This window comes from Rhinopithecus roxellana, chromosome 19, assembly GCF_007565055.1.
Source record: "Rhinopithecus roxellana isolate Shanxi Qingling chromosome 19, ASM756505v1, whole genome shotgun sequence".
NCBI classification, from domain to species: domain Eukaryota; kingdom Metazoa; phylum Chordata; class Mammalia; order Primates; family Cercopithecidae; genus Rhinopithecus; species Rhinopithecus roxellana.
This window is the reverse complement of record NC_044567.1, coordinates 63,882,803-63,906,667: the sequence shown is the minus strand read 5'-3', so window position 1 is coordinate 63,906,667 and position 23,865 is coordinate 63,882,803. Positions and strand designations below refer to the sequence as shown.

At 52.6% G+C, this 23,865-nt stretch overlaps 1 protein-coding gene across 2 annotated transcripts in view; it reads right to left on the bottom strand.

Annotated features, from left to right (window-relative positions):
* Positions 1-23,865, bottom strand: part of MGAT5B (alpha-1,6-mannosylglycoprotein 6-beta-N-acetylglucosaminyltransferase B) — an 82,916-nt gene that overhangs the window by 10,442 nt on the left and 48,609 nt on the right. For both annotated transcript variants that reach the window (XM_010387500.2, XM_010387498.2), the window contains 4 exons: positions 15,708-15,839; positions 13,703-13,836; positions 7,277-7,407; positions 2,025-2,180 (listed from right to left, as the gene is read on the bottom strand). In XM_010387500.2, coding sequence (XP_010385802.2) covers positions 2,025-2,180; positions 7,277-7,407; positions 13,703-13,836; positions 15,708-15,839 — 553 coding nt within the window. The remainder of the gene's footprint in view (positions 1-2,024; positions 2,181-7,276; positions 7,408-13,702; positions 13,837-15,707; positions 15,840-23,865) is intronic.

Sequence of the window (23,865 nt, the reverse complement as noted above, 5' to 3'; positions counted from 1 at the left end):
ATGTCCTTTTCAGCAATATGGATACAGCAGGAAGCCAATATCCTAAGTGAATTAAAGCAGGAACAGAAACCAAATACTGCATATTCTCACTTATAAGTGGGAGCTAAACATTGGGTACTCATGGGCATAAAGATGGCAGCAATAGACACTGGGGACTCCTGGAGTGGGGAGGGGGAAGGGGGGTAAAGACTGAAGAATTAACCGCTGGGGCTACGCTCACTACCTGGGTGACAAGATCCTTCATATCCCAAACCTCAGCATTATGCAATATACCCAGCTAACAAGCCTGCATATGAACCCCTGAAACCTAAACTAAAAGTTGAATTTTTTTTTTTTTTTGAGATGAAGTCTTGCCCTGTCACTAAGCTGGAGTATGGTGGCATGGTCTCAGTTCACTGTAACCTCTGCCTCCTGGGTTCAAGCAATTCCCCTGCCTCACCCTCCTGAGTAACTGGGACTATAGGCACATGCCACCACGCCTAGCTAACTTTTTTTTTTTTTTTTTTTCCTGGATTTTAGTAGAGACAGGGTTTCACCATGTTGGCCAGAACAGTCTCGATCTCTTAACCTCATGATCCGCCCACCTCGGCCTCCCAAAGTGCTGGGATTACAGGCATGAACCACCGTGCCTAGCCAAAATTATTATTATTATTATTATTATTTTTTTTTTTTTTTGAGACGGAGTCTCGCTCTGTCGCCCAGGCTGGAGTGCAGTGGCCAGATCTCAGCTCACTGCAAGCTCTGCCTCCCAGGTTCACGCCATTCTCCTGGCTCAGCCTCCCGAGTAGCTGGGACTACAGGCGCCCGCCACCTCGCCGGCTAGTTTTTTGTATTTTTTAGTAGAGATAGGGTTTCACCATATTGGCCAGGATGGTCTCGATCTCCTGACCTCGTGATCCACCCGTCTCGGCCTCCCAAAGTGCTGGGATTACAGGCTTGAGCCACCGCGCCCAGCCTTATTATTTTTTAAGTAACCTATGCTAGGAGTGCACAGGGCTGGCCTGGAAGGCACTTAATAAATGATTCTGAATCCAAGGCTGTTCTGTGAGGTTGTTCAGGTTATTCACTGCACACAAGCATCTCCACTGGCCCCAACACACACACACACACACACACACACACACACACACACACACATCCAAGATGCCTTGGGAAAGAAGCTATGGTGAGATCAAGAGAGGGCCTGGGGTCAGGTGCAGTGGCTCATGTCTGTAATCCCAACACTTTAAGAAGCCAAGGTGGTAGGATCGCTTGAGCCCAGGAGTTTGACACCAGCCTGGGTAACGTAGGAAGACACCATCTCTACAAAAAATTTAAAAATTAGCCAGGTGTGGTGGTGTATGCCAATAGTCCCAGCTACTCAGGAGGCGGATGTGAGGGGACCGTGTGAGCCTAGGAGTATAAGGTTGCAGTGAGGCCTGATTGCACCACTGCACTCCAGCGTGGGCAACAGAGCAAGACCCTGTCTCATAAAAAAGAGGGTGGGGGTACCTAGAAGCTGGCTGAAGACTCTCCAGCCTCAGCTGATACTCCAGGGTCCAGTCAGGGTTTTGCCCACTGTGTCAATTGCTGCTCCAGGAGTACAGCTCAGGGACCCCAGAAGCAGTCACTCAGGACTCGTGGCTCAATGGCACTCTAGCCAGGACCCCTCTCTCCACCCACCCAACCACCCCAGCTCAGTGTCTCCAAAAGCTAGGCCTGACCCAGGAGTCCATTTGGCTGGACTGGTACTGCAAAGGGGCGGATGGGCAGCGCAACTCTACTTCCCCATCACTGAGCCACGGCTCTGCTGCTCTGGCCCTGCTCAGGTCCCTTTCTCTATAGGGCCTCTCCTGCCTGGTGGGCACACATATCTCTGCCCCTGGGCTCTGGCCAGATGTGGGGCTCAGGACAGTCGAGGATGCTGGGTTATGTCCACATGTGGAAGGGGCCTAAGTGATGGTGGCAGGCCTGGCAGGCATGGATAGTGACCTCAGTGTCTGCAGCCGGCACGTGTGAGAATGGTGTAAGGGATGGGAGCTCACTTTGGCCTTGCGCAGCAGCTGCTGAAACTCAGGTTGTGGTAAGAGGCCGTGGTTCTTCACAAAGGCTGGCACCTCAGGGGGCCGCTGGCTCTCATAGTACACAGTGCCATGGATTTCCATGTATTTGTTCAGGATGCCCAGGAACTTCTCTTTCCCCTGGAAAAAGAAGAGGAGGAGATGGGAACCTCATGTAAACCACAGAAGGCAAAGTCAGTGGAGGAAATCCCCTTGGTCTGGAAGTCAGAAGATGTGGACCCAGTCTCAGGTTGGCCATTAACTGGCTGTGGGACACTGGGAAAGGCCCCTCCCCTGTCTGGCCCTCAAAATCTATGAGTTGCAGAGACTGGACTAGAGCAGAGGTTTCAGGATTACTTTTAGCCATGAAACTGTTTTCTTTCCAAAGGAACCCTATGGGGACCAACATTTAAATGGATTCACATGGTGCCACTTGGCCTCCACTGAACCCCTAATGACCTCTAAGCTCCTCTGAGGAGCTGTAGAGCTCTCTGTAGTCCATTCATCCATCTCTCTCTCTCACCCATCCCATCCATTCTATCCATCCATCTACCCAACCACCATCCATCCATCCATCCATTTGTCCATCCGCCCATCACTCTATGCGTCCACCCACCCATCCATCCATTCACCCATCCATCCCTCTCACCCATCTACTCATCCACCCACCCATTCATCCATCCATCCCTCTCACACATCCCTCCACTCACCCATCCACCCATCCACTCATCCATCTACCCATCCATCCTCTCATCCATCCATCTTATCTGTCCATCCCTTCTTTCATCGAAGGAGGGGGACCTCTGATGGAAGCTCCATATTTGGAATTTGAACTCAGGGGAATTACACCCTAGAAAAAAGGATGAAACACAGCTAGACCAGTCCTTACAGGGGCTGAATCCATTTTGTCTCAATCACTATATTGATTACAGTGATCCGAGATTGCTAGGGCCTCCAGCTACAAGCCAAGAGTAAAAGTAAATTCTCTCTGGAATAAAATAGAGTCATCCCTGATCTTAAATTATCTCTATAATTCTTCATATTCATTTTCCAGAACTCAAAAAAAAAAAAAAATAACCATTGAAATCCCAATCAAACCTCCAGTACTTATTTTGTAGAAATTGACAAGCTGATTCTAAAACTCATTTGGAAACACAAAAGACCTACAACAGACAAAACAACTTTGAGAAAGAACACAGTTAGCAGGCTTATATTACTGATGTCAAGACTTATAAAGCCACAGTAATCCAGATAGTGTGGTATCGGTATCAAGATAGACAAATAGATCAATGGAACAGAATAGAGACTCCAGAAATAGACCCACACACAGTATGGTCAATTGATTTTCAACAAAGGTACAAAACATTTTAGTGGAGGAAGGATGGTTTTATCAATAAATGGTCATGAAACATAATATCTATATGCAAAAAACTGAAAGAACTTTATACTTATATGTAAAAGTTCATGCAAAATGGATCACAGACTTAAATGCAAAACCGAAAACTACAAAACTTATACAAAAAAATAGGAAAAAATCTTTGTAATCTTGTGTTCGACAAAGATTTCTTAAATACAACACCAAAAGCACAATCCATAAAAGAAAACACTGGACTTCATTAAAATCAAGAACTTTTGCTCTTTGAAAGACATTGTTTTTTGTTTGTTTTTGAGACGGAGTCTCCCTCTGTCGCCCAGGCTGGAGCGCAGTGGTACCATCTCGGCTCACTGTATCCTCCACTTCCTGGGTTCAAGCAGTTCTCCTGCCTGAGTCTCCTGAGTAGCTGGGATTACAGGCATGCGCCACCACGCCGGGCTAATTTTTCCTATTTTTAGTAGAGATGGGGTTTCACCTTGTTAGTGAGGCTGGTCTCAATCTCCTGACCTCGTGATCCACCCGCCTCAGCCTCCCAAAGTGCTGGGATTACAGGTGTGAGCCACCACACCCGGCCAAAAGACACTGTTAAGAGAAAGACAAGGCCAGGCACAGTGGCTCATGCCTGTAATGCCAGGACTTTCAGAGGCTGAGGCAGGAGGATCGCTTGAGCCCAGGAGTTTGTGACCAGAATGGGCAACATAGCGAGACCCTGTCTATCTCTATCTCTATCTACACACACACACACACACACACACACACACACACACACACACACACACACACACATATATATGTTTAAAAAGAGAGAGAGAGACAAGCCACAGATGGGAAGAAAATATTTATAAAGCACATATTTGATATAAGACTTGGATCCAGAATATACAAAGAACTCTAACAACTCCATAGTAAGAAAATAAACAACCTAATACAAACAACCTAATATTTTCAATGAGTAAAACTTTTTAAAAAGACACATTACCAAAAAAAAAAAAAAACCAAAAAACAAAAAAGATATATGGAAGACTAATAAACACACAAAAATATCTTCATCATTAGTCATTAGGAAAAATGCCAATTTAAACAACAAGAAGACACCATTCCATGCCTGTTAAAATGGCTGAAATTTACAACACTGACCATCTCAAGCATTGATGAATTTGTTAAATAATTGAAAGCCTCCTACATTGCTGGTAGGACTATAACATGGCATGACCACCTTTTTAAAAAAAGTTAAACACACTTCTACAGTATTAACCAGCCATTATATTCTTAGGCATTTACCCAGGAGAAATGAAAGCATATGTTTCTACAAAAAATTGTACACGAACCAAAAAGGCTAGTCAAGACTCCCTGAGTTGGTTTTGCAATTTATTCATGGGTTGCCACCTACGGATTGAAAAGTTCCACCCAAGCTCACCCAGATGACTCTCTGAGGGCCTGGAATGTTTCCTTCAGGGATGAGGGTGGGTTTGCCCTGGGCCTGAACCAGCTGCCTTTCCCTCCTTCCTGCTTCATTCCCTCGGTCCCTCACCCTCGCCTCCTGGGACTACACTCTACTAAAATAGCACCTAAGCCTTAGCCTCAGGCTCCACTTTCTGGGGAATGCAGAATAAGACAGACCCGCTTAGCACAAAAATCACCCAACACCTTGCCCTGGGTCCCCAGCTCCTGCTCCCCATAAGGATGATAAATGACCTTCCATCTCCCCTCCTTCCTCCTCTGCTTCTCGGCCACCTGGTCCCCTGAACTCTGGAAGGCATCTCTCCCAGGATGCTGCTTTCATTTTTCTCTTCATCCAGCCACCTCTGACTTCCTTTGGTTACAAATGCCAGAGCAAGGATGTCTTTTTTTGGAAGCGGCTTCTTTGAGGTCTCTAGCTGAACAGGATTGCCTCAGGCTATCACAGAAGTTCCAGCGCTAGAGATAAAACCTTTCTCTTTCCAGACTTCATAACCTCTCATTCTCTTGGGCCAGTTTAATAGCATTTTCTGATAAAGGTAGATCCCATGTGTTCCACAACCCTCCGACTCTGCCCTCTTCTCCAGCGCCCAGTACCCACAGCTTCCCGGCCTTCCCTCCCTGCAGCTGTGGCAATCAGCATGGGGAGCCTCCCCTCCCAGCGCCCCCCTCCACACCCCACAGTGACCTCTGACATCTCAGCAGAGGTCTTGGACCTTGATTCCTGCTTCCAAGCCTTCTCTCTGCCATTCTCCAAGGCTTCATAATGCTGAACAGACTGTGCAGTCAGGGCCAAGCACCCCTGGCTCTGGACTTAGATTGATGTAGGCTGGAACATCAGCTCGGCGCTTACTAGCTATGGGTCACCTTCTAACCCACTGTGCCCTGGTGTCCTCATTTGTGGAGTGTGCAGGATCACACGCAGTACCTACCTCATGGTGTGAAGGTGGAATAAGAGATGCACATGAACCCTCAGCACAATGCCTGGCACATAGCAAGCTCTCAGTGAACAGTAGCCTCTTGGGTGGATGCCACCCAGATGGTGAGATCCCCCCTCCGAGTCCTCCTTCTCTCCTCCTTCCTCAGTCATAGAACCCAGAACTGGGCTGGGCACATTGAGCTGAGCTCCCTGGAAATAAAGTCACCCAGCGTCCCCTGGAAGTGGGCATGGCCCTGTGGCCAAGATGGAGCTGATGAGCAGTGCGGGAAACGTGGTGTCCCCTCTGCTCCTTCCTTCTCCTTGCTGACTGGGATGCAGATGTAATGACTCGAATGCCTATAGTCATCTTGAACCATGAGACAAGGCCAGGGTGGAAACTCAACACGGTGGGTCAAGGTAACAAGACCCCCGGGAACGCCACACCAGCCCTCCCGACCTCTGGAATTTGCAAGCAGGAAAGAAAATATACTTCCATCTTGTTTAAATCATGATTATTTGGGGGTTTTCCTGGGACAGCTGGATCTAACACAGCTGTGAGAGTGATTAAATCCAACGATCATGTAACAGGCCTGATGTAGGGTGCAGGGGCTTCCCCTGACTTGTATCTTCATTATTAACCTTGACCTCATGCCACCTGCCTGATGCAATAACCCATCGAACGCTGGTCCCTCTCACTCCCAGGAGCTGCCCTGTGGCCATGCCAAGCAGGACCTTGACCTCCAGGGACCTGCCTCCCTGTCACAGAGGAGCCAGGAAAGATGGCTCCCAGGACCTTGCTGTCCCCATCACCCTCCTCCCCACCTTGGTCCATCCACAGGAACCACAAGCCCCAGAGAGCCTGAGTCAGGGGAACATCACGAGGAGAGACCCCTGGAGGGGCTGCTGGAGAGGGGAAGGGAGCAGAGGGCAGAAGGGGCAGGCGGCAAGCGGTTTCCATACCTGGAGCTGCCTCGTGGCCAGGGGGAGCGCAGGGAACAGAGAGAGAGACAGCAGGTTAGTCGTGATTCGCAGACAACACCCCATGCAGGCAGCTCCTCTCTGGGGACCCCCAACCCTAAAGATGAGGTTCTAATCTCTAAGCCTCTCTTGTTTTTCTCTGCCTTTCATCCCACAGAACCCCCAAGTCTAGCCTGACCACCCCCCACCCACTGACGACGCCCTTGCTGGGCTTACATTGTCTATTGATCTGTTCCTTGGGAGGGTGGAAGATTTAGTCACAGTCCTCAATTAAGGAATCATTTATTACGAGAGTCCGGGGGACAAGCTGTCAGCTTCCAGACTGGGTGTCTTTAAATAGCAGTTAGGAACTTTTTGTCCCGAACTGTTCATGGGAGACATTTCCAGCATGCAGGGCTTGGGCGGGAGGTGGGCGCCGCATCCTGGAAGGAGGAGATGCGGGACCGAGGCGGGGGCCTGTGCCGGGCAGGCTGCTGCTTCCTGCGCGCGCACAGGGGCCGCGCTTACCTTCCAGATGCTCGCCTCCTTGCCGTACACCACGGCCATGTTGCTGGCCTTGCCGCCTTTGATGAGCTGCTTCTCCGTCTCGTTGAGCTCCTCGGACACGAAGCCCATGAAGGAGTTGTCGGGGGTGTGAGCTGCAGCCCAAGCATGCAAAAGGAATGGGGTCACCAAACAACCAATGGCAGCCCCAGGCCTCCCTGGACTGCCCCGCCCAAGAGGTCCTCTTTTGACAGGGGTGGGAAAGGGGGTGGGGCGTAGGAGTGCAGGTCCGGAGAGCCCTGGCCTGGGAACCCCCTTCCCAGAGACTGCCACAAAGCTCAGAGCAGAAGGAAACCTAGGCCTGGCATAGTGGCTCACGCCTATAATCCCAGCACTTTGGGAGGCCGAGGCGGGAGGATCCCTTGAGCCCAGGAGTTTGAAATCACCCTTGGCAACGAAGTGAGACCCTGTCTCTATTTAAAAATAGAAAAATTAGCCAGGCATGGTGGCACGCGCCTGTAGTCCCAGACACTCGAGAGGCTGAAGTGGGAGAATCGCTTGGGTCCACTAGTTCAAGGCTGCAGTGAGCTTTGATTGCACCGCTGCACTCCAGCCCGGGCAATAGAGTGAGACCCTGTGCAAGAAGGAGAAAGAAGGATAAGAAGACGAAGACAAAGATGGAGACGGAGGAGGAGGAGGAGGAAGAGGAGGAGGAGGAGGAGGAAAAAAGAAGGAGGAGGAGAAAGAAGAGGAGGAGGAGGAGGAAAAAAGGAGGAGGAGAAAAAGGAGGAGGAAGGGGAGGAGGAGGAGGAGGAAGAAGAAGGAAGAAGCACCAGCAGCAGTAGCAGCAGCAGCCTAAGAGGTCATCAAGTCCCCCTGTTTGTTTTCAGATAAGGAAACTGAGGCTGAGGCCCCAGGTGACCCAGCAGGGACTCTGCCCTCCTCACAGTCCCTGGAGCACCAAGCTTTGGCTGTGCCTCTGACTTATCTTTCCGCCTCCACCTGAGCCCATAGGCAGTGTCTGTCATTCCAGGTGGAACTTTCTCCACCTTCTCCATGACTTCACCCCGGCCTAGGCCGCATCAGCTCTCAGTGGGACCACCCTGACAGCTGCCTCCCCATTCCTGTGGCTGTCTTGGTAGAGTCTTTTCTCTGAAATGACACTTTTGAATCTAGGCCATATCAGGTTCCTCCTCTGCACAAAACCCCATATACCAAAGTCCACCTGACAATCACCAGGCTCTGCCTCCATTTCCCTCCCACTGCATCTTTGACCATCCAGCTCACCCAGAGCCCTGCTGGACGCAACCCCTCTCCATACAGAACTGTGCTCACAGGCCGGTGAGAGGTCTCTCCTGACCCCGGTCACTCATTGTCCCCTTAACAGCTTTATTTTTCATCACAGCACTTACTGACCAGACATTAGACTATATATTTATTTGTTCATGTATAATTGTCAGAATAGGCCGGGTGTGGTGGCTCACGCCTATAATCCCAGCACTTTGGGAGGCCGCGGCGGGTGGATCACCTGAGGTCAGGAGTTCAAGACCAGCCTGGCCAACATGGCAAAACCCCGTCTCTACCAAAAATATAAAAATTAGCCAGGTGTGGTGGCACACTCCTGTCATCCCAGCTACTCAGAAGGCTGAGGCACGAGAATCACTTGAACCTGGGACGTGGAGGTTTTAGTGAGCCAAGATCACGCCACTACACTCCTGCCTAGGCAACAGAGCAAGACTCATCTCCAAAAACAATAATAATAATTGTTAAAATAGAAGCCCCTTGTGGGCAATGGTTCTGTTTTGTTCACTTCTGTGCTCCCAGCACCTGAAACAGAGCCTGGGCTGGCTGAATGAATGCTGGACAAAGATGGATGAGACGGGGAGACAGCTTCCCATTCCCACCTCCAAGCATTGTCCCTGCTGCTGTCCCCTTGGCCTGCACTGCCCTCCTCCCTTTGTCTTGGATGAGGAAATTCTACTCAGCCTTCGGGGCCCCTCTCACACAACACCTCTTCCTGGAAGCCTTCTCACAGGTGGACTGTGCCTCCCTTTGCTGGCCCCATCTGCGGCAGTTAGGTCTGTGTTAAAGCAGGGATCGCCCCGGGACTTCCTCGCCATTTGACTTATTTGTTCCCAGGAACCCACACACCAGGGCCAGGCAACATGTTTGATCTCGTGCTCCAATTCCATGGCCATGTGTGGAGCGCAGTGACTGCTAAAGCTCTGTCCGCCAGGGAGGGGTTAAGAGGAACATGAGAGCTGTGAATCTGCAAGACACACAAGCCCTGCTTTCTGCGCACTAGGATCCCGAATAAACCATTTATTGAATCCAATGATATTTAATCTACCTTCCTGCATGGAAGGGGCTATGGTGAGCGAGGAGTCTGGGAGCAGCCGCCCAGCCTTGATTTCCCACAACAGCCTCGATTCTAAATACCCTATTTCTTCATTTTGAATGCACATTCCCCACATTTTAATGTTTCTCCAATTGGGATGCATGTTTTAATCAAATGCATAGATCTACTGTAGTATTTCCACCCACCCCTCCAGGCCCACAAGATGTAGTAATCGACATCTGGTACAGCTTAGAAGAGATGATGGTTTCCTGTGTAAGTGCCCCCAAAGCTCACAGATTCTTGGGCCTAAAAATCCAACTACAGAACCAACCAATCTCTCCTCTAGAGCTTCAGGAGGATCAGGAGGAGCCCTGGAGGCCTGGAGTTCTTTCTGTGGGTGGTCAGGGTCAGGACAGCTCTCCGTCTGAGGAGGCTCTGTCCACGCCAGGCAAAGCAGCCCCTGCCCGACCCTGTTTACCTGTCCAGCACTCATCTTCCCCCTCCCCTCTGGCTCCTCCAAAGCTGCCACCCAGCCCTCTCTCCCGTTTCCACCACTCTCTAAAGCTGAAGAATCCTGCACTAAACTGCCTTCATTCCACCAACTCCACCAGAAGGGACACATTTAGAACACGGTTAGCTAAGCCAGTCGGAGGGGAACAGGGAAGTATTGCAACCAATTAAAATAACAGGGACCATTAAGCCAAGAGCTCCTGGGGGCAGAGCAAGGGTAAGTCCAGGAGAGACAGCAGCTCCCCCAGTTAGCTCTCTGGGGAAATCAGTCAGCTAGATGGGAAAAGGCCTGCTCCTGATTTCCTTCCTGGACTCTGAGCCATTAAAACTGGCCAGCCTCCCTCTTCCCTTTTGTCCCCACTTTCTTCGATTTATTCAATCAATTAATGTTCTCTGAGGACCTAGGTTGGCTCCAGAGAGATTAAGATAAACCAATTAGTGGCCCCTTTTTGAGTGGTTCATGATCTATCAGGGAAAAGCAATGTATAAGCAAATAACTCTAACATACTTCAATATATGCTTTAACAGAGTTAAGTTTAAGAATTATAAAAATAGAGGTAAAGAGGCAATACATTCTGCCTGGAGTAGATGAGGGGATCAGTGAAAGTGATGGTAAAAAGAGGAGACATTTGACTTGAGGTTTTGAAGGATGAGTAGGAGTTTGCCAGGTCTGGAAATCCACATCCAGTGGGCTCCACCCTGGGACAAGTCCTCATTTTCTCACTGCAGGATATTGCAGAAGCCTCTTAACCCATTTCTGCTTCCCCCTCCTACCTGTTCCATCGTCTTTGGCCACCTGCAGTCCGACAGGATAATATGCCTCAATAAAGATGTTTCTCCAGCTAGACACAGTGGCTCACGCCTGTAATCCCAGCAGTTTGGGAGACTGAGGCAGGTGGATCACCTGAGCTCAGGAGTTCCAGACTAGCCTGGGCAATAAGGTAAAACCCTCTCTCTACTAAAAATACAAAAATTAGCCAGACAAGGTGGCGTGTGCCTGTGGTCTCAGCTACTCCAAAGGCTATGCACAAGAATCTCTTGAACCCGGGAGGCGGAAGTTGCAGGGAGCCGAGATCGCACCACTGCACTCCAACCTGAGTGACAGAGTAAGACTCTGTCTCAGAAAGAAAGAAAGAAAAAAGGCCGGGTGCGATGGCTCACGCCTGTAATCCCAGCACTTTGGGAGTCCAAGGCGGGCAGATCATGAGGTCACGAAATTGAGGTAACACAGTGAAACCCCATCTCTACTAAAAATACAAAAAATTAGCCAGGTGAGGTGGCGGGCACCTGTAGTCCCAGCTACTTGGGAGGCTGAGGCAGGAGAATCGCTTGAACCCGGGAGGCGGAGGTTGCAGTGAGCCAAGATCATGCCACTGCCCTCCAGCCTGGGGGACAGAGTGAGACTCTGTCTCAAAAAAAAAAAAAAAAAAAAAAAAAGTTTCTTCATGACATTCTCTAGCTGAAGAACCTTCAGTGGTCCTCCAACGTGAACTCAGGAACCTTGGCTAAAAGACCCCACTCCTTGGTGCCCTGATCCTCCATGCTCCTCTTACCAGCCTCCAATCTGACTGCTTCCCTTCTTTTTTTTCTTTTTCTCTCTCTTTTTTTCTTTTTTTCCCTGAGACAGAATCTTGCTCTGTTGCCCAGGCTGGAGTGCAGTGGCGCCATCTCAGCTCACTGCAACCTCCATCTCCCGGGTTCAAGCGATTCTCCTGCCTCAGCCTCCCAAGTAGCTGAAATTACAGGCACCCACCACCTCGCCCAGCTAATTTTTGTATTTTTAGTAGAGACGGGGTTTCACCATGTTGGCCAGGCTGGTCTCGAACTTCTGACCTCATGATCTGCCCACCTCAGTCTCCCAAAGTGCTGGGATTACAGGTGTGAGCCACTGCGCCCGGCCTGACTGCTTCCCTTCTAAGTGATCTAATCACCCAAGCCTCTCATCTCCATAGCTTTTCCTCTTCCACAGCCCAGAGCAACACCATTTCCTCCCACCTCTATTTCCACTCCCCATTTCCTTTCCCTCCAGAAATCTGCTCCCTGTGCTTGCTCTACCCCAAGCACTTTTCTGCTGGGAGGACAGTGAGAAGTCTCACGCAACCTTGAAATGGGCCCTGCAGAAGGAGTCTGGTCCCGCCTGAGCTGTGTGACCTCAGGCTGCATGCTCTACCTCTTTGGGCCTCAGTTTTCTCATCTGGACTGCATGGGCCCCAGGAACCTTCCCACTTTCCCAACCCTCTGGGATTCAATGATGCCATTACTTATTTATTCAAAAATCACATCTGCCCCAGTACAGCCTCGAGTCTAGAGAATCAGAAAAAAAAAAAAGAATAGTCCAAGCACCCACAAGAAATGCCATGAATTTGACAGGCTAAATACAAATCATATACTTTACTCACAAGCAAGTCCCTCAGGACTCCGCTCAGAGTCTACGTTGCTCTTAATTTAATAGATGCAATCCTAACAAGGGTGCTTATCTAGCTTTCTGGCCCAGAGCCTTCAAAGAGCCACACGCAAGATGCCGCTGGAGGCAGATGTACTGACAACAATTAAAAGTGACAGCCAAGAGCCTCCCAATAAGGTGGAAGAGCGCAGCGTGAAGCAGACACGAGGAGGGGACACAGCTCCACGCCTCTGCCGTCCAGAAGGGCAGGCCCATGCACCTGGGAGGCAGAGAACTGACCCTGAGTTGTCAAGAAAAGGTGAAATTGTTTTCAGTGAGCTGCATTTAACAGGATAGGTCAGTGTGTGTATATACATTTTAGAGTATCATTAAAAACAGCTGAAACCCGGGCACGGTGGCTTGTGCCTGTAATCCCAGCAGTTTGGGAGGCCTATGTGGGCGGATCGCTTGAGCCCAGGAATTCAAGACCAGCCCGGGCAACCTGCTGAAACCCTTTCTCTACAAAAAATATAAAAATTAGCTGGGAGTGGTGGCGGATGCCTGTAATACCAGCTACTTGGGAGGCTGAGGCTGGAGGATCACTTGAGCCCAGGAGGTTGAGGCTGCAGTGAGCCGAGGAGATCACACTACTGCACTCCAACCTGGGCAATAGAGCGAGATCCTGTCTCAAAAAACAAACAAACAAATAGCTGAAGCCCAGCTCCACTCACGTTCCTTGCCTGGAGCCCTGGCAGACAAGTCCACTCCTGCATTTCTGGAACCTTCCAGTTCTTCCCGCATCCCTCTTTACTGCATCTGTTCCCTCTGCCTGCCTGCTCCTTTCCACCCAGGGAAGTTCTCCAACCTACTCTGGAATGCCTCTCTTTCTGGAAGGCCACGGAGTCCCCTGTGTTCTGGAACTGTGTGCCCAACCGCCCTCCTGGAGGGTGAAGGATATGTCTGCTGGAGTCAGGGAGGTCACCCCGCCCTGGACATCCCCTCCATGCTTCCTGCTCCCCAAATAGCACCAGAGGCTTCCTTCCTGGTTCATACACTCACGGAGAAGGAGAACGTGATGCTTGCTGGGTCCCACCACCCCACTGGCTGGAGAAGGAAAGAGAGGGAGGAGTGAGACCCTGGCCGCCTCTCGTGCCACCTCTGAGAACCACCAGGAGGACCTCCTGACCCTGACCCCACCCCCGCCCTGTGGGGCACTCACGAAACATGGTCATGAACTGCTTGGGGTTGAGGTTCCAGTAGCCCCAGTTGGTCCGGTAGCCATGCAGCGTGGCGTACTCCTCGTGGTTGTATGCAGGTTCCGTCCCGAAGGTATCGATGACCCTGATTCGGCACCTGCTCCCCCAGGGACCGGGAACCAGGGTCAGTAATCTCCCTGCGTATCCCTGGGCTGGAGTTGCCCCAGCCACAAGCACTGTCACTGGCCAGTGGTGGGGTCAGAGTAGCACAGTGTGTGTTAGCACTTGGACTAGGACACTGCCTCGCTGTGTGACCACAGGCAAGTGCCTTCACTTCTCTGTGCTGCCTCATCTGTCAAGTGGGAAAAACAACAGCCCAACTGTCTCAGGATTGTAAGGAAGCTCCTGGCCCATGGTCCGTGGTTAGCACTCAGGAACTGTAGCCATTACTGCCACCCAGAAGGGAGGCACTGTTTGGAGAGAGGGTCCCTCTCTGTTGTCCACCGCATCCTCTATACAATTTGCACCTGCCTGGGTCGGGAGTCCATAGCCCCTCTGCTCAGGAGCCTGACACCCCTGGATGTGCCCGGTCTATAGGGCCAGGATGCAACAGGCAGGGTCCCAGGCACTGCCCATGGGCTGTCTTTGGGTGGCAGTACTTCTGAGCCTCCTCTGCAAGGCTGGTCCCAGCCGGGGTGGACCCTGCAGCTGGGCAGAGGCTCTGCTCCACAGGGCTCTTCTCCCTCTGCTGCCTCCAGCAGTGGAAGCCTAAGTTCAAAACAGAGGGGCCTTGTCCCTATAGATCCGCCAACCGCAGGGCCAGACAAACTCCAAGGCCACTCTCAATGGGCCACAGCCCCAGAGCCACACGCTCTGCCCACCCTACCCCCTGGAAGGGGCACCTGAAGAAAAGCACCAAGACTCAGAGGCCCTGCAAGGAGCTCCTCACCCCAGCGTCCTTCCTGGTGACCCAGAATTGTCTGCAGAGTGCTGAGGTCAGCACTTTTCCCCCAGGGAAGGAGCCTGGGGTGGGAGGAGAGAGCGCCGAGTGCATAGAGAACGCGCATTAATAATAAAAGCAATAACACTGCCTGTCACTTTTTTCCCTAATAAAATCATGTGGGATCGTCAATGGGACTGGAGCACACGTAATAAATAGCAGGGCTCTCTGTGCTAAATTAAGCCCCACATCCCGCTGGCTGCAGTGAGACAGGGAGCGATGGCCTTGGCCTTCCTCCAGACAGAGAGGGTGGGGTGGAGGAAGAGAGGGGAGTGCTGAGCAACTCTCCCCACCCCAAGGTCCCCACAGCAGGGTCACAGCCCTGGTTACTGTCCCGTTCCCTTGTACCTCTCTCTCCAATTCCTCAGCCCCACTCCATGTAGATTACCCTGGTCCCCTGCCCCCGGCCTCAAAGCAGCAGAGGGGTGATGGAGCAACTCCCTGAGTGGTTTATTAATTATCATTGTGTTAGCCGGGAGGCAGTTATGAAGTGGCAGGGGAGGGGAGGGGAGGGAAAGGGAGAGAAGGGGAGGGGGCAATGGGGGAAAGGGAGAGGAGGGAAGGGGAAGGGGGAGGAGGAATGGGAGGAGAGTGGAATGGGGGAAGGGAAGGGAGGGGGTGGGGAGAGAAGGGGGGCCAAGGCATGGGGAAGGGGAGAGGAGGGTGGAATGGAGGAAGGGGAGGGGAGGGTGGAATGGGGGAAGGGGAAGGGTGGGAAGGGGGAGGGGGAATGGGGGAGAGTGGAATGGAGGAAGGGGAATGGGGGAAGGGGAGGGGAGGGGGGAGATGGGGGGGAGGGGAAGGGGACGGGTAAGGGGAGATGGGGAGGGGAGATGGGGGAAGAGAGGGGGGAAGGGGAGGGGAGGAGGGGAGAGAAGGGGAGGGGAGGGCGGAGGGCAGGATGCAGGACAGTATGTTCTCCCACTTGGGCCCAGCTGGCCAAGTGGGGACATGGGGGCAGGGTGTGAAGGAGGAGCTTTCTCCCCTGGCATGCAGGTCACGTGCCCACCCTCTGGCCGCCCTCTCACCGGTACTTCTTGAAGGAGAGTCCCATGTGCTGCTTCATCTGCTGCAGGCCGTGGTAGTCGGTGTAGATGAGGTCGAAGGGCAGGGGCATGGTGAGTGGGCAGCTCCCCCGGCCTGGCGGCACCCCTAAGTTACTGAGAGAAGAGCCCTTCAGAGTCTGGGCCCCAAGAAACCCACCTGCCCAACCAGCTGCCCCAGTTCCTTAGAGCCCAGGATGAACTGTAAAAGTGCAGAGAGCTTAGCACACTCTCAGAAAGGAAGTGAGCAGGATGGCCCTGTACGGGAACGTAGGTGTTTCACTGCACAGGGCAATCCAGCGAGGGGCAGGTGGGACTGAGGTCAGTGTGGGCTCCTGTGCACCCAGCCTGGGCTACCTGCCGGGAAGAAGGGGCACTTTTTGTCATTGCCACAAATGTGCTCCTGCAGGGCTGTGGCTACCCAGAGAGGGAGCCTTTCTCTAACTTTCACAAATCCCATGGATGCTGGCTGCAGTCCTCAAGCTCAGTTATGTGTCTGGATGAGGGCCCCAAACCTCCTGCCTCAGAAGAGTGCAGTCTTGCAGGACTGACCGAGCTCCTGGCGCCCAGGGCTGGCTGAGGCCACAAGCTCCTGCAGGCCACTGGTCACCTGTTTCCCACTCCGGGCACCGCACGGGACCTGCCTGCCCTGACCTGCCGGGTCATTTACACACAGGTTTTCATCTGGGACAAGGTTGCCTCTGGTGACCTGGAAGACGCAGCTTGGTCAGAGAAGGGGTGGTGCCCCTCTGCCATCTGGCTGGAGCTGCTGGGTCATCTCCTCCTGCTGGCCCCCCCAGGTCCCCGGCTCCAGGAGCATGGACAGGAGGACATGGAAGGACATGACCACGCCCCATGGCCTCCTCTAGAATCCCCACATCTACTCAGTCCACCTCCCTAGGGAAGGGTTCAAAGCCCCCTGTCCCGGCAGCCACAGCTGCCATTTTAAACTCCTCTGCCCACAACCCCCCTGCCAGCATCCGTACAAACCAGCTCCTCCCTCCAGGAGCCCCTGCTTATTCCAACTCCACAGCCTCGGTGTCTCCCCTGCAGGGAATGATGAGGCATCTGGTCACTTGTTCATTCAGTTAAGTCTATGCTGAGCCCGAGTCAGGTGGGATGCGCCGTCCTCCGCAGAGACGGCCCTTCCACATTCCCTTCCCCACTCCACCAGAGGAGGACGCCCAGGAGCTCAGAATGCATGCAGAACCCGGTCAGGCACCTGCTTCCCCAAACACCCGCTCCCCACCTCAAGATAATTCTCTTTAACAAATGTTTCTTGAGTGCACGTGGGGTGCCAGGCCCTGTGCCCACATCATGAACTCAGAGACACGTGGGATGTGGCCCCAGCCCCAGGAGCACGAGCCATGTGAGGTGTGTATGCCTAGGGGTGCTGGAGTGGAGATCTGAACAGCATGTGCTGAGGCACAGTGGAGGTGTCCTGAGGAGGGGCCCATTGATGGAGGGATGGGCAGGGGGGTTGCCCAAGCAGAGAAGGCCACGTGCTCTGTCTTCATCTTCCTCTCTCAACAGCTCTTGGTGGACGCATCACCTCATGGAGCTGGATGTGACTGTCCTTTGCTCCCAGCCCAGATTGGGAAGCAGCCAGGCCATTGGGCCCCATCTCCCGGGGATGCTCACCTCCCCAGGCTTTGGGGCTCAGGTGCCAGCTCTGCAAGAGACCCAGGACACCTCCTACTAGGGAGGTCCTTCAGGGACCCACGTGATAAGCAGAGTCAGGCTGGGGAGGTGATGAGCTTTGACAAGGTCACCTGCTCATTAACGGCAAGGGGCCAGGATTGATCAGTTTCCTGGGCTGTGTCTGGGCTCCTTGAAACCATTCAGGCCAGGTGGAAAAGTACCGGCCCGAAAGGTGCATGCTCGCTTTGCGCATGCTCAGAAGCTCGGGGAGGGGATTGTGCACACCATCCGTTAGCACACTGTCCAAAGTGGCGCCGTGTCAATGATGTTTCTGGTCACCTGCCAACAGCGCTGTGATGGAAAGAGGTGGGGAGAGGCTGCCAGCAGAGGGACTAAGCCATCAGAGGTCAGCCTTACCCTGCAGAGAAGGGCAGCAAGAGGGAAGGTGCTTTCTCTGGGCCTTGCCCCCCACCTCCCGCTGGTACCCCCACCAACCTCTTGAGCTGTCCCCACACTGGCTTCCCCGCCATGTCAGAACCTTTGCTGCTAAGTGTGAGAGGGGAATGTGAAAACCTAATAACCGTTTCCTCCTCATTTCTTGTCTATAAGCTTGAAAATGGCCAAGGGCTCCTCCCCCATCCCTCCAATCCTTCCTGTCTTCCCCTCTTTCCAACCCAGACCGCCTGCCACACGGGATTCTCTGATCCAGGGCTTCTAAGGCAGTGCCTGCCTCTTCAGCTTTTTGGTTGAAATACCCAGAAAGCAAAGGAGAGGGAGCACAGGCCCCCGGGGTCTGGAGCCATCACAGGCAGCAGCTCCCACAACCTGGAGAGTTCATGAAATATTTGGTGGTACGTTTAAGTGTGGAACAAATTCTGCATTCACTCTGCAAGATGCCCCCGTTGTTTTCTGTGAAGCATGGACTTTCTCACTCCCAAAACTCCTCCAGTAAAACTGATGCCCCAGAAAGAAGCTTCATTTTTTTTGCCCTGGGGCTCCAGAAGTCCCCTCTTCCTCACCTCCCCAACCCAGTTGAGAACCACACACAAAAGGACACAAAGATGCTCCCTCTATCCCCTTCCTTGCAGAAACCAGGAAGGGGGTGGCTACTCCTCCCACATGGAATCTGGGTCTCGTAAAATTAAGACAATCCTGAAAATACAAACCGTAGGTGGGTCTAGGAGCTGCTACCTGCACCAGGAACATGACTGGCTTCCCTACAGATCTCTGGTTGGTTTCCAGGCAACATGTTATCTCTCTGTCCTGGGAGCTTCCTTTTGTTGCCCCATCACGGACCACACCCCTGACCCTAGTCCCAGACACCAGGGCCACTGAGAGGACAGAGGGGTTGTAGCACTTCACAGCCCTCTCCTGGGAGACCGCCACGCTGTGGTTCTAAGGGGAGTCCATCACCCTCACCATCTTCAAGGCTAACATTTTGGACACAGGCATCATTCTATGTGCTTTCAACTTACTGATGCATCAACTCCTTTCATCTTAGCAACTACCCTACCAGATCAGACCCATTCTCATCCTGTTCCCATCTTTACAGATTAGGAAACAGAGAGTCTGAGTAACTTACCCAAGGATACACAGCCAGGAAGGAGCAGAGCTGGGATCAGAGTCTTTCTACAGTGGAAACTTGGTCACATCTCCCCAGGGTCCCGACCCTTTCTGAGGCTACCCACTGCCTCTGAGCCAGGACTTCGAGGATGCTTCCCCACCTAACCCCTGTGGAAGCAACAGCTGCAGCCCCTGCACCACACCCTGTGCCCCCCAGGGTCTGCAGCAGCGTCTCCAGCACAGGCCCACTGAGTGTGCATGGAGGGAGCAAGGGAGTGGGCAGAAGGTGGACCCCCACTGAGCCCCACCTTATGCAGGACCCACTTGGGCAGTCAGTCCTCACCCCACGAAGCATCAGCCCTAAACCTTCGCACCCAGGTCCAGAGCCGGGCAGGAGCAGGGGCACCTCCTGAGCAATTGCTTCCCCCATGCACACCCCGCTCAGTGTGAAGTCAAAGTCTTGACTAAACCAGAAAAAAAGGGAGGAATATTAACGGATGGGGGAGAAGGAATCTACAATGAGACAGTAGCTGTCACCAGCATCCAACTAAGATAAGTGAGAGCGGACACTTCCTGTCTCTGTCACACGTAAGGCCAGGGGCCGCAGAAATTTCAAGGTGGACCCGGCCAAACCCTCCCCTCTGATCCTACCAAGGTTCTCCTGCGACGGTGCCCTGCTTTCACAGAAACCATTCCCTGGGTCTAGAATACTCTTCTCACCTCCACGTGCCTAACTCAAACATCGCCTCCTCCTCCAGGAAGCCTTACCTGAGACACCCCTCCCACTATGCTCCCTCCATACCTGGGACACACCTCTTCCCATCTGGAGGCCCCTTTGAGGGCAGGGTCAGGCCATCTTTAAAACTCAGGACCAAGGACAGGACCTGACCCACTGAAACATCTGCTGTACTCATGAAGCAGTAACAAAGCGGTAGATGAGATGACCCTCAGGAATAACTGGTTTCAATGTTTAACAGTTGGCCAAGAAAAGCCTCCCTGGAGACAGAGTGTGGGTGAGTGAGGGGCCCAGGGGCGAAGGTGCCTTGGCCACTGGACTTCGGGTCTGGACCTGAGCCCAGTGGCCCTCCACGTGGCTCAAAGGACATCACAGCAGAGGAGGGAGACCCGTCGGCCCTGAGACAGCAGCATCCCCTTCCCAGGAAGAGTTAAGGAGAAGCCCACATGTCCCCAGCCCCGGAAAACAAGGATTTTCAATGGAAGGGGAGGACGTCCCTGGAGGTGTCCGCAGTGGCCTCATTGCTCTTGTCAGAAGAAACCTGAGCCTTGTCCCCTGGAGAGCAGAAAGGTCAGCTGCGGGGAGACTGTAGTTTTATCACTTGTCTTTTAAGTTTACTTGTACGGGCAATTTTACGCTAAGTGATTGGCTGGAGCAGTGACATGAATTGAAAACGCCATCCCCCGACAACCTTCAGCCAAAGGGTCCTGGGAGGCGCGGCTGTGCATTTCCATCAATCCTGCTGAATCCGCAAAACGCTCCTGTCCAGATCTTTCTGCACCTCCAAGGCCAAGTCCTCATTTCTCTTGAACTCTCAGTCCAGGGCTGAGTCAAGAGGACGGTTCAGCAGCCCCCACAGATAAGGGTGAGCAGAGGGAGGACCTCAGGGACAGAAGGAACATGAAATGCATCTGCTGCGTACCCCACCATCTGCCCACTGCCAATAGCCAGTGCTTGGGAAGGACGGGGAAGTTTGCGTGAAATTGCCAAGCTGGCTGGTTAGAATATACTTCTGAGTATCCCCAGGCCAGATGAATAGGAGTCTAAATCCCAAGATGAAAGGGGTAAGGGTAGGGTGGTCCAGGGAAATGGAGCATTTCTGCAGGTCACCTGGTTAGAGTTCGCCCCTGCACTGTGCCCAAATTAATCCACCCGGAAAAGCTGCCCTCTCGGGGGAGGAAGGAATAGGAAATTACTGTTTAACGGGTATGGAGTTTCAGTTTTGCAGGAAGTGATCTGGAGATGGATGGTGGCGACGGTTGCACCACAATGTGAATGTGCTTTGCCACTGAACTGTGCCCTTCGAAGTGGGTACGGCAGCACATTTTATGTTATGTGCATCTTACTACAATTTTTTAAAAAGCCAGCCCAGCACAGTGGCTCATGCCTATAATCCCAGCATTTTAGGTGGCCTAGGTGGGAGGATCGTTTGAGTCCAGCAGTTTGAGACCAGCCCGGACGACATGGTGAAACCCCATCTCTACCAAAAATACAAAAAATTAGCCAGGCATGGTGGCGTGCGCCTGTCATTCCAGCTACTCAGGAGGCTGAGGTGGAAGAATCGTTTGAACCCAGGATGTTAAGGCTGCAGTAAACTGTGATCACACCATCGCACTCTAGCCTGGGCAAGAGAGTGAGACCCAGTCTTAAAAATATGAACGATTTAAAAATCATTTTTAAGTCAATCCATTCACACTCCTGGCTCCCATGCCAAGCACTCTGCCTCCCAGAGGGGCTGAGGCCCCATCTTCTCCAGCTGTCACATTCCCCACCTGCCTGGGACTCCCAGCTGGCCACAAACAACACAGGGGTTTAGCAAATATCCAGGGAAGGACTGGCTCAGGTGCTCTTTGCTAAAAGATCAAAGAGGAGGATGGGGAGATGGGATGAGGGAGGAAAAAAATAAACCTTCACTTCATAGAAGAAACCCTCGGCTAGGAATTCAAATGCTGAATTCTGGCAATGAAAAATATCCCTGGCCAGGAGCTCCAGCAGGCGTTTGCTGGGTAGCCTTCTGCAAGCCACCGCATCGCTCTGTTGTCCGCCTCCACATGTGGGACACGTGGTCAGGCGAATCTCCACGGTCTCTTTTAGGCTAAAAATTCTCTGGTTTTATTTCTCTCTGTGCCTTTGGTCTGTGGCTAGAAATAATCTCTCCAGGTAGTGCTCAAACTGTGGAACAAACTATTCTCTCTCTCTTTCTCTTGTGTGGGAGAGACCTAATTAAAAAGAATCCTTGCAAAGGGCTTAGAGATCTTTGGCTCCAGGGGCTGAAGTGCAGGCAGGATCCACAACTTCACTGGGTGCCTCTCAAGGGGAACACACAGCCGGGGCAGCCTGGGACGTTCCGTCTCCCCAGGGCCCTGAAATCCTCCAAACCTGACTAGTGCCCGTTTCCCAAGCATCATGGGCAGCCCCTGACCCCACCATGGCCCATTACCAGAGCAGGTCACTGTCTGGTCCCTGACAGATCAGATGGGGGCAGAAAGAACAAACTCAGAGGTTGAACTGGGCATCTAATGAGCTGCTTTAGGAAGCAGGGGTTAGGATCACTAACGAGGAAAGAATTACACAGTCCTGCAGCATTTTCTTCCTGCCCAGGATGGACTGACCTCCCTGTATCCAACAGAAGCAGCCCAGAGTTGCTTTATGGAGCCATTGGGATGGCCCTGCCCTCAGCTCCCATCTCCAAAAAGGCAGAGGCCCTTGAACATCCCCAGCACATACCCTGTGCCCTCGAGGGTTCAGGGCCACAGCTGAGAGCTGCCAGGCCCCTCGGGGTCTGTGGCTCAGAGGAAAAGGGAGTCCAAAGGCAGATGGGGGCACAGTACAGGTGCTCCTTATAGCCGAAGCCACCACAAAGCATGGGTGCGGGGGCAGGTGGGTTGCAAGGTGTGCGGTTGGCGGGGGGAGCCTCCAAAAGGGAAACTGAGGGAGCAGCGTATCCTCAACTCTGCAGACCCAAAGTGGGGCTGGCATCCAAAGCTGGCACTTTCTTCCCCAGTGTTCTTTCCTAGTAAGCAAACTCAGGGCTAAGAATAAGGCCGTGCTCCCAGGAGAGCTGGAGGAAACCGCACACTCATCCCCCGGCTGCCAGCACGGCTGCAGGAAGAGGAACAGGAATTCGGCCCTCCGGTTGTTCCCAGTCCTCTTCCTTACAGACAGGCCTCGATTTCTAGAACAAATGCCTGTAAACACTGAGCCTGAATCCAGGTTATCTCATCCAGGCTTTAGCTCCTGGTGCCCAGGCCACCCGGAGGGTTCCTCTATTTGTTCTGGGTTGGGGCCTGGACGTCAGGGATTATTTTTAGTTCCTCAGGTGATTCCTGTGTGCCAGGGGCTCTTGCTATGCTATCCAGTTCCATCAACCTTTGCTGAGAACCAACCTGTGCAGGCGCCTTGGGGTAAGACTCTGCTGTCAATCCCACTCAAGCAGTCTCGGTGGGAGATGAGGGCCAAAAGCTAAGACACAGCCCCTGCATCCTGGATTCGGATGTTGAAGGCCCCTGGCTCCACGTTAGAGATGCTGAGGAAAAAGCAGTCTGGCTCCCAGGAAAATGCATTCCTTTTACCAAAGCTACTCTGACTTGAGGGGCAGGTGGTGATATAGGATAGTGTTTTGTGATCCTAAATAATCTCAAATGGAGTCACTTATGACAAGTGACTCAGCCCACAGTGAAACTGCTGATCCTTCAAGTGATAAATGTATGCTGGACTGGGGTGATGAGACGACACCTGCTGTGGGAAGGCAGCCCCGAGACCCAACAAGAAAGCGAAGCCAGAGGCAGCTGAGAAATGACCACAGACGGCCCTGCAGAGGCTGCAGACACAGCAAAGAAACTGACTTCGAGGGACATTCGGACCCGCCTGGCTTGTCAGTCAGTGCACTCGTATCCCGAGCCACTGGCCTGTGGGTGCTGAATATATTTGCAGTGAAGGTTGGTGTGCAAAATCCTCGCACTAAACCCGGACTTGAAAGCATTTAATTGGCCACTGAGTCATAGTGAAACCTCCCACCTGGCGTTGGACTTAGCATAACTAGGCTGACTCAAACCTGACACCGTAGTCAGGAGGAGTGCTAGGGGGTTACTCGTACCATCTTGTGCTTCTGCCAGCTTCACCTAGAATAAAAAGGGCCCCAGACCAGCCCTGGCCCCAGTTTCCAAGAGGCAGGAACCCCTGAGTTTTACCCTTCCCGTGGGT